Genomic DNA, 10,894 nt, shown 5'->3' with positions numbered 1-10,894 from the left:
GATTCTTTCATATTCAAACTCTTGCGCGAAGGAAGCATAATAAGATTCATGGCCTTTTTCTTAAGGATGGAGTGTGGGAAACTGATCCAGAGGTTCTGAGTCAAGAAGCAGAGTCTTTCTATAAAAGCTTATTCTGTCATTTGGATGATGTTGATTTGGGTTGCCTTGGTGATGTGCCTCTTCCTTCTCTGAATGAGGAAGCTTGCAATAACCTTACGGCACCAGTTACTATGGAGGAAGTCAAAGCAGCTGTTTTTCACATGAACTCTTTAAAGCTCCGAGTCCTGATGGGTTTCAAGCTTTCTTCTTCAAAGAATATTGGGAGATCATTGGTCTTGATGTTTGGAAGATGGTTAAGCAGGCATTCTCCGGTGTTCCTCTTGATCCGAGAATGTTGGAGACTTTACTGGTTCTCATTCCAAAGGTTGAATCACCGGTATCTATGAAAGATTTCAGGCCGATTAGTCTCTGCAATGTAGTTTACAAGATCATCACGAAGGTCCTTATTAATAGGCTTCGTCCTCATCTTGTAGAGATTGTTGGCCCGCTTCAAGGAGGATTTATTCTGGGACGAGGAACTCCTGACAACATCATTATTGCTCAAGAAGTCCTCCACTTTATGAAGAAGACTAAATCAAAGAAAGGCACACTGGCCTTTAAGATTGATCTGGAGAAAGCTTATGACAGAGTTGACTGGAGGTTTTTAGCTCATACCCTTAAAAGCTTTGGTTTTCCTATTCCTACTCTTAATTTGATTATGAATTGTGTCACTGCTTCTTCCTTATCTATTCTTTGGAATGGGAGTCGTCTGAATGGCTTTACTCTTAGCCGAGGTCTTAGACAAGGAGACCCTATGTCACCCTATCTTTTTGTGTTGTGTATGGAGCGATTGGCATGCTTTATTAGTCATCAGGTTGATTTGGGCTTGTGGGAGCCGATTGCTATTTCTAGAGGAAGACCAAGAATATCCCACTTAATGTTTGCGGATGACTTGCTTCTGTTCTGTAAAGCTACAAAGAGACAAGTGCAAAATGTGATGTTGGTTTTAGAGACTTTTTGCAAAGCATCTGGGATGAAGATTAATGTTGAGAAGTCTAAAGCGCTTTGCTCCAAGAATGTCTCTGCAACAAGGAAAGAGGTTTTTACTGGGGTATCCTCTATCAGATTTGTCCAGGACTTGGGCAAGTATCTTGGAGTTACCCTTAGCCTTTCTAGGGTGACTCGTTCAGCTTTCAATGGTGTCCTGGATAAGATTCAGAGTAGGCTAGCAAGCTGGAAAGGAAGTTTACTCAATCGGGCTGGTAGGCTCTGCTTGGTTAATTCTGTTGCTACTGCTATTCCCACGTACCAGATGCAGGTCTCTATTTTTCCCAATGGAATCATTAGTAAATTGGAGTCTATGATGAGGAATTTTTTTTGGAAAGGACAAGTTGATGGAAGAGGATTGAATCTTATTAGTTGGAAGGTACTGGTTACTCCAAAAAAATATGGAGGTTTGGGGATTAGAGATCCTTATTGTGTAAATATTGCTCTTCTTGGGAAGCTAGTTTGGACTTTTTTCCAGCAGCCAAACAAGCTATGGGTCCAATTGTTGGATGCCAAATACCGATCATCTCTATATGACTGTTTTAGTTATCCTAAGAACAAGGACTCTCCCATTTGGAGGTGTCTTTGCAAGGCTTGGGAAGTGTTGAAGGATGGGTTTGCTTGGTGTATTGGAGATTTGAACCAGAATTTTTGGTTTTCTAGCTGGAGGAGAGAAGGACGGTTATCTAATGAGATGGATTATGTTCACATTTCTGATTCGAATCTCCGGATACAGGATATTTGGTCGGTTGGTAGGTGGCATTTGGATACTCTTTATTCTCCTTTATCTCAAAATCTGAAAGATAATATTCTCTCTTACAATCCAGATGAACAAGCAGGTCCGGAAGTGGGTTGGTATTGGAGTGGGTCTGCTGCCAAAGTCTATGACTCATGCGATGGTTACTTGTGGTTGTGTAAGCAGCTGTTTGGTTGGGAGGAGCGGGAGAATTGGCTTTGGCTTTGCCGTTAGCTTGTTCCGGAAAAGCATAAGTTTTTGGCTTGGTTGTGTCTTAAGGAGGCTCTTCCTACTGCAAGTTTTCGCTTTAGAAGAGGGATGTCGTCATCGGATAGGTGTCCAAGATGTCTTTCTAGCCAGGAATCGGTTTTACATTGTATTCGGGATTGTCCAAAAGCTCAGCTTGTCTGGCATAGGTTGGATATTTCTTGTCATTCTTTGGATTTGAAGAACTGGTTCTTGTATCATAGCAGAGAGCATCCGTTCAAGTTCTTTTTGGGACTTTGGTGGATATGGCGAGTAAGGAATAATGACATCTTTAATCCCATGAAACTTGGCCTCCGGAAAAAGTGATTTGTCTGGCATTAACTTCAGAAAAGGAGCTTAGGAATATTTTTGAATTACAACGTATGTCCCTTCCCTCTACTCTAAATGGTTTTTGGAATCCCCCATCTATTGGTACTTTTAAGATTAATTGTGATGCTAGTTATTTTGGTTTGGGTGATAGTGTTGGTTTTGCTTGTGTTATTAGAGATTTTAATGGGAGCTGGCAAAGGGGGTGTTTGGGAATGATTGAGAGTAATAGTATTCTTCAAGGAGAATTGTTTGCTATTTGGAGAGGATATCTCTTAGCTTGGGATGTGGGTCAACGAGATGTTATTTGTGAGACAGATTGTGTGGAAGCATTTAATCTTGTTACTCAAGATGGTTTTGGGTTTATTGATCCACTGGTGCTCAAAATAAGAGATATCATGCATTGGAATTGGCGGGTTGACTTTCGTTTGATTATGAGAGATGCAAACATGGTGGCAGATACTATGGCAAAGATGGCGATGAAGTTACAACTTTCGCATGTGGAGCTTCTTTCACCTTGGGAGGAGTTTAAGAGTAGTATTGAACAGGACTGTCCCTCTATTTAGGCAGTTTCTTGTTTTGTTTGTTTTGTTTTTCTTTGTTTAATTTATTTCAGTCACCAAAAAAAAAAAAAACAAGATTAGCATCATATGAGCAATTAGTGAAAGAAAACTGGTCAATCAACGTAAATAAAAAAAAATCAAATTTAATGGTCTAATTTGGATAGCAATGTTAAACTTGATTCTCTTTATTGTTTTAGGCTCGTTTATTTAAACATATAAGACAATTATATATCAAGTATATACATATCTCTAAAATAAAAGTATGACAGATTAAATGGACTAATCTATTTATTTATTTATTTTTGTTTAAATAGGTGATTTTTATTTAAAAAATAAAAATAACTTTTGAATTAAAATACCAACTTTGGATCAAATGTTTTTGTTTTTTAATATGTTTTTGGGTTTGAATTTGAGATATTTTGGTTAAAATTTCATGTATTTGAGTCAAATTGTTAAAAATATTGTTAAAATATTAAAAAATAAAAAAAATTGATAAAAAATTTAAACGGGTTAAGCGACTCCACCTATTTATTTTGTGATCCAACTCGTTTAATTTACGGGAAAATTGGATTGAGTTTGTTAAACTTTTTATTTTCGTAACTTATTTTTGAAAAAAAATTCATGAAATAGGCCATAAGCCCATATCAACCAGATCCATTTGGATAGTCCTAATTTAAGAATAACTAAAATTTAAAAAATTGAAATAAGTTGTGCGTCAAATTTCACTTTTTCATTTAGTAGGATGTAGGATCCAGCTTAGACTCGATGGATTTAGGCCGAATCTGGCCCGATTTCATTTGGATGCACTCAACCGGGTTATGGCAAGGGTTGGCTCAACCGCTCAACCCGGTTGAAAAGTATGGGTTTGGCCTCGGGAGTTAGGGCACGCCACACCAAGGAGGCAGTGACAGAGACGCAGAGTTCCCAGCCTCCCCTGCATTTCTCACTTGGTCCCTTCTTCAGCCAGTCAGCCATCTCCAACCACAACCCAGCCAGCCTTCTTCCTCTTGCACTCGCAGCCTCGCACCAGTCACCACCACCATCCTGCATAATTTCTACCAAATGGAAAGTAGGCAATCCAGTTCGTCTACAAGCTTAGTTGACAAGTTAGTGGTGAGTGGTCATTCTTACATACATCCTTTTTCTGTTTGCAGAAAATAGTTAAGTTGATCATATCTAACATTTCTCTGTTATGTAAATTGGGGAATTTTTTTTCCCAATATTTGTGTAGTGTCCTGGAGATGTGGTTCTTGACCTCTCTAACTTGACAAATCAGACAATTAAGCTTGGAGGAGGTCTATATCAGGTATGCTATAGCTTTTAAAAAACAAAAATGCACTTCAAAAATCAGCCACCATGTATCTGTTATAAGCTTCTTAGAAAATTAGCACGCTACATGCCTCCAATGCACACTCTCACTTATTATGGTTCTTTTTTTTGTTTTTTTTGGGGGGGGGGGGGTTAATTTTGAAGATTGAAGTGTAAAATTTCTCTATTTGGAAGTGGCTTTTCTTCTTCTGATAGTGGATATCAAGATTAGGGACCTGACAACAGTGAAATTGGTGGGATTTTTACCTTTTTATTTGATCCATTAGAGCTTCACTATGCATAGTAAATGATGTAAATGTCACTGTAATAATGTGAGTACTTAGGCAGTTTTTGTTCTTACCATCTTTTCCTGTAACAATTCTTCTAGGACTGTGATGCAATTTCGGTAATGAAGGCTGGCAAGCTAAGGTTCTCGAAACCTAATAAATATTGGGTTGAAAGTTCTCAGAAAAGGGTGAGTGTGATCTTGTTGTTTGATGTTGTATATGTGTCTGTAAAGGCATGCCTTCTGATTTTCATGTTTAATCCTTAGAATGATGATTGCCCAGTATTATCGGTTCACTTCATTTTGGGATTTTTATTTTGTATACTTTCTCTATTTTTGTCAAACATTGCTATACTTTATGGCAGAAAATCAAGCATGTGTTTCTTTAGTTACAGCGATTTGTTTATCTTGCTTCTTTTAATAGCTAGGTAAATCTGATCTGCAGAAAGAGTATTAAGCCGGTTCATCTATTGTGGTTGTAATTCCATTTATCAGTGTTAACTTTTATTTTTGTTGTGTTTGAAGTTCATCATTTGTATGAAATTTGTGTACAACTTTCTGTCTTGCTTGCTTTGGATATCCTTTATCATGCTTTTATCACGATTTGCTGCCACCCACAAAATTTGGTTATAGCTTAAAAACATTGCTTAATTTTACATTTTCCACATGGTGTCTTTTTGATACTCATATCCATGCATGTTCTTCTAAAAGCTTAATAGTTGAATAGAGGCATTTTAGTGATTTTATAACTAACATGCCATTTCACAGAGTCTATTGGAGTTGAAGCTTAAGTAATGCATATGTTCACTTTAACTTCTTTGAAGTTTAATTTATATATTTAATCTTTTTTCAAGAATGGTAGGCAACAATAATTGAGTTCAAGATTAATTGGTCACAGAGACTTTGATACTATGTCATGAGTCATCTCTTGGTTTAGGCTGTAAGCTAAAGTCTCAAGAATGAATTTAGTATGTAATAAAGTTAGTACTTGTTTGCATTCAGCCAGTAGACTATCTCCTACTGCATTTGGATTTCCTTTTTTTAGTTATCTCATGTCAGTAAAATTTTATATAAGTTATCTTCTTTTTCTGTCGTGCACAGAGTAATAAAAATTTCTATCTGCAAATAATGAAACAATATATTTTCTTGTTTAAGATTCTAGATTTCTGATCATGTTATTTCTGCAGTATGTGCCCCATGCAGAAGATTCTGTCCTTGGAATTGTTGTAGACTCTAGATCAGATGTAAGTTGACTTTCTGCTGTTATCTTCAAGCTTTTAGGTCTTTTAGTTTGCTAGTCAAACTGCATCTTTTATGATTGCATATGTCCTCCCACCATCATTTTCCATGCTTCAAAGTTTAATGTGAGTCAATTCTTGAGCATTTGTTTCTGATTGCGAGTCTTAATCCATTATTCTTGAATAACTCGTAAGAAAAGAAAATTAACAACATCATGGTGGTGGTCCCCTTTCATTGGAATTAGTTTCCAGATATTATCAGGTACAGGTTGTTTGCAACATTATTAGTTTTCTGTGATTTATATTTCCTGTCATATACAATTATAACTTGCTCGATTTTTTTTTTTTGTCAATTTACTCTTGTTTCTCATTTTAGGAATTATTTTTATATGATATAAAAATGTGAATACTCTTGCAGAACTTTCTTGTAGACATAAAAGGGCCTTCATTAGCATTTCTGCCAGTGCTTGCATTCGAAGGAGGAACCAGAAGAAATATACCCAAATTTGAGGTATGTGTAAAAATGCCTGTGATTTTATTACGAGAAGTAATCTTCTCATTGAACTGTTGTAAACTTAATCGGTTTGTGCAATTTAATTTTACTTTCTTTTGCAATTGAGGACCTGTTTCATGTGATTATGTAAAGCATAACATATTTAAGCTTGATCCTCAGTCTGAGTTTTCAAGTGCTGACCATTATATTACTACTTTCCTTATAATTATTAACAAATTTACGAAATAATTAAAATATTTATGAACAATTGGTACAGCACACACTAAGTATGATTTATTATATTGAATATCAATATATGCTCCTATATTATTTATGTAAAAGATTACATACACATTTAGAGATCAGAATTACTCAATGTAGGAAGGATAAGGACAAAATTGAATTTCTCTATACTAACTTTTGGGCACAAGCAACTGTGATTAGTTGTGGCTGAAAGAGAAAATTAAATATTTGACTGAGTTAATTATTCAGGAGTCTAACTCCTAAGATTTGATCAGCAACCATGATAGCTTGGTCATAATTTTGGTAGCTTTGTCACAATTCTTTTCTTTTCTTCAGAGTGATTTTAGCACTAGTACCAAAGAAAGATGGAACAACCAAAGGAATAGCAAGAATCTTATGTAGTATGGAGCTTTCAAGCCATCATTGTCATCATTTTTGTAGATGATGGGAGACCATTACTAGTGGGTGATATGCAGTGTGTTATGTATTTCTTTGTAGAATAATTCCTTTGGCGGATACTTAGATACATGATTTCTTCTAATGGAATATAGGATTGCTTCTACTCTTGCACCTTGCAGCATCGTATACATTGCCTCTTGTCATATTTATATAAATACAAGAATGAATCAGCATTTCAATTTCATTCATGTTTGAAAGACATGTCAGGGTGCGATATGAACTATGAACAAAGAGTACTTTATTAGCTGTACATATTGTGCTAGTATTTTGCACAAATTACCAGTGTTGTGATAGTTTGAAGTTTGAACAAATTTAATAATTCATTCTTCGGAAAATGTGTTCTACCTAATATGTTAGATTCAATCAGCTAGTAACATATATTAAATGCTGTTCATTTTCCTGCTGCCTTCTTTTTTTTATTGTGCTAGTAAACTCACACTTGGAACTGTCATTTTTCCTATTAGTGATAAAAAGGCGTATATATTGGCTAGCCAGTTGTATTTTGCATATTGTGTTTTTCTTGTGCCTAATGCTTCCTTTTGCAGGCAGGTACATTGATTTATGTGCGAGTTGTGAAAGCAAACCCTGGAATGAATCCAGAGCTGTCATGTACTGATGGTTCGTAACATATCCTCAGACTATTTTGGTTGATACCTTTTGTCAAATTTTTTGGGAGTTGGTTTAAGTTTTTTGTTTATGCTTATTTATCTATAGTGTTTTTTTTTTTTAAAAAAATTTCATTTTGGTGTTTGTTTAGCAACCGGGAGAGCAGCAGAATATGGTGCCTTGAAAGAGGGTTTTATGTTTGAATGTTCAACTGGCCTCTCAAGAACGTAAGTCTCATTGTCGCTGCCATTTCGTCCATTATTTTCACATATCTTGACGTGACAGTCGTCTCATTTGCAGGCTTCTCAGCTCGCCAACATGTCCTGTACTAGAAGCTTTAGGGAAGAAGCTGTCTTTTGAGATAGCAGTTGGTTTAAATGGACGTGTTTGGGTATGCATACTCCTCTACTCTCATTGTGCCCTATGTTCCCATTTGATGCTATCTGTTGTTTTTTTTCCCACCATGTTAGGCTACTCTTGTGAAGAGACATTCTATTCTAATTTCAGATTTTCTTTTTCATATAATTGTTGCATTTAGGTGAATTCAGCATCTCCTTCTACAACTATCATTGTATCTAATGCAATTATGAACTCAGAGTCGTTGAGTGGGGCTCAGCAGAGAATAATGGTTGAGAAGCTGTTGCAAAGGATCCAGTAACAGTGCTGTTCATACATGAAAAAGCTAGGTTTCTGAATTTATTTTAGGTTCCTTAATTTGGTGTAGATTGCACTTCTTTAACTAGTAGTTTATGATTTAGTGTAATGTAAAATTTCTTCCCCGTTCAAGTTTGGGCTTAAAAGAGGTCACGTATATTATAGGCACCTAGCACAGATGCACTTGCATATTCAATTTTGCTTAGAAGTCTGAAAATGTGATAAACTTTGAGGATTTTTGGGGGCTCTTGATCCAACGGTTGCAGAAACAGCTATGAACAAACCCATTTACAGTGAAGATTATTCAAGGTGTGTAGTGCAACATAAACTGCAAAATACATGTGTTGACTTAAGAGATGCACGGTGCAATTTAAAATTAGAAATGCAACTTATTGAAGCCCAAGGCCCGAGTCTTTCACATAATAAAACTATTAGAAACTTTATTTATTTACTCTCTTCAAAGTTCAAACCAGTCAAATTCATGATCGCATTTTTTTTAAAAAATTAACATTAAAGTCAACAGACTATATAATAACAGGCTTGCTACACATCTATGTAACTATGTAACCAAGTTGGCCCAAGCTTAAATAGAGTCACGCGCATTAATAAAGCGTGAAAACACGCGTTCGAAAACCCCTTTGTTACTTTGCACTCATTATGAAGAAACGTTATCTCTTCTTCAACACGAAACTGCTATACGAAAACACTCATTCTCTTTAAATCTCTCTCAAAATCAAACTTCAGTCACGTTCTCTGGGGAAACTACTATTGGAGAAGAATCGCAACAAGATTTCGCTACAAACAAGCAAAAACGAACGAAAACAACAACAAAGACTACCAATGGTATGAGAAAAACTACTGTTCATTTGAAATCTTGCAATGTAGGGTTTCTCCTAGTTGTATTTTAGGATTACTGGATTGATTTGCTTCGTTCAGTAGATTAACGTATTGTGATTGCATTTTTACAGTATAACTAGGGCTTTGCGTGAAGAAATACTATTCATAATAATTTAAAGCTTATGATGATTTATTCACCACATGGATTGTATTCGGTTTGGTGAGCTTGGTTATTCTCATTCACTTCATATTTAGTGTGTTCAGGGTTTAGGCTTTATTCTGATTGCATTTTTACAATATAACTAGGGCAAATTTGTTCTTATTTTCATTCAATTCAGTGGATAGTGTAACTAGGTCTTTGAACTTGATTGTTACTCTATTCAGTTAACTTCTATTGCATAAAGAAATACAATTTATAATAATTGAAAGCTTATAATGATTTATTCACCACATGGATTGTATTCGGTTCGGTGGGCTTGGTTATTCTCATTCACTAGTTATTTAGTGTGTTCAGGGTTTAGGCTTTATTCTGATTGCATTTTTACAATATAACTAGGGCTTTGAATCAAATTTGTTCTTATTTTCATTCAGTTCAGTGGATAGTGTAACTAGGTCTTTGAACTTGATATTTACTGCATGCTTGTGCTTTTCAGTGTATTGCCTGAAGTATTAACCAAATTTTTTCATTACAGCAAAACACAACAACACAATGGTGAACAGGTTCTCAGTGATTGCAATCAGTGTATTTTCCAATACATTACGAACACCAAAAAAACACAGTGAACCGAAATTAATACACTGGTCGAACCGAAAGTTACGAACACACTGTACAGAAATTCAGAGAGCTAATTATAAAAAAATGTTTCTATCAGTATTCAGTTTCAGAAACACTAAACTCTAACCCCTAAACCCTAAGCCCTAAACACTAAATCCTAAACCCTAAACCCTAAACCCTAAACCCTGAACCCTGAACCTTGAACCATAAACCCTAAACACTGAACCCTAAACCCCTGAACTCCTGAACCCTAAACCCTGAACCCCTAAACCCTAAGTCCTAACCCCTAAACCCTAAGCCCTAAACACTAAACCCTAAACCTTAAACCATGAACACTGAACCCTAAACCCTGAACCTATAAACCCTAAACCCCTAAAACCCAAAACCCCTAAAATCCTAAACCCAAAACCCTGAACCCTGAACCCTTAAACCCTAAACCCCTAAACCCTAAGCCCTAACCGCTAAATCCTAAGCTTTAAACCTTAAACCCTGAACCCTGAACCATGAACCATGAACACTGAACCTATAAACCCTAAAACCCAAAACCCAAAACCCAAAACCCTCACCCCTAAAACCCTAAAATCCTAAACACTAACCCCTAATCTAGGTTTCTAATTTTAATTTGTTATCTTTTTTTTCCTGAAAAATACCCCGAAAAGCACGGTAAAATATTTTAGAAAAAAGAAAATCCATCCAAGAAAGAGTTTTAAAACTCCACCAATGTAAGTTAAAATTATTTATGTTACTCTTTTAGATTCTTTTAATAAGTTTTGTTTAATTAATAACACGAAAAACATGTTTAAATGTAACTAGCACTACACCTGAGTCCCGTTTCCCAGAACAAATTTTAATTATTCAATATTAACCTTTTCATTGTTTATATTCCTTAGAAATTAATACACTAGACGAATCGAAAAACTGCATATATCAATATAGCAGAAAACTAATTATAATAAAATATTTCTACCAGTTTTTAGTTTCAGAAACACCTGAACTCTGACATTTATATTAATAAAAAATTAAAATGCAGTGAACTG

At 35.6% G+C, this 10,894-nt stretch overlaps 1 protein-coding gene across 1 annotated transcript; it reads left to right on the top strand.

Annotated features, from left to right (window-relative positions):
• Positions 1–3,716: 3,716 nt before the first annotated feature.
• LOC112727171 (uncharacterized) lies at positions 3,717–8,543 on the top strand. The gene is made up of 9 exons (XM_025776840.3): positions 3,717–4,071; positions 4,190–4,264; positions 4,655–4,741; positions 5,740–5,796; positions 6,209–6,301; positions 7,531–7,603; positions 7,743–7,818; positions 7,892–7,982; positions 8,130–8,543. Exons 1-9 carry the CDS (start codon positions 4,021–4,023, stop codon positions 8,247–8,249), a joined length of 723 nt encoding a protein of 240 aa, XP_025632625.1. The 5' UTR covers positions 3,717–4,020; the 3' UTR covers positions 8,250–8,543.
• Positions 8,544–10,894: the final 2,351 nt, after the last annotated feature.

Source organism: Arachis hypogaea, chromosome 12 (genome assembly GCF_003086295.3).
Source record: "Arachis hypogaea cultivar Tifrunner chromosome 12, arahy.Tifrunner.gnm2.J5K5, whole genome shotgun sequence".
NCBI lineage: Eukaryota > Viridiplantae > Streptophyta > Magnoliopsida > Fabales > Fabaceae > Arachis > Arachis hypogaea.
Note: the sequence above shows the minus strand (reverse complement) of the source record. Positions and strands in the feature narration are given on the sequence as shown.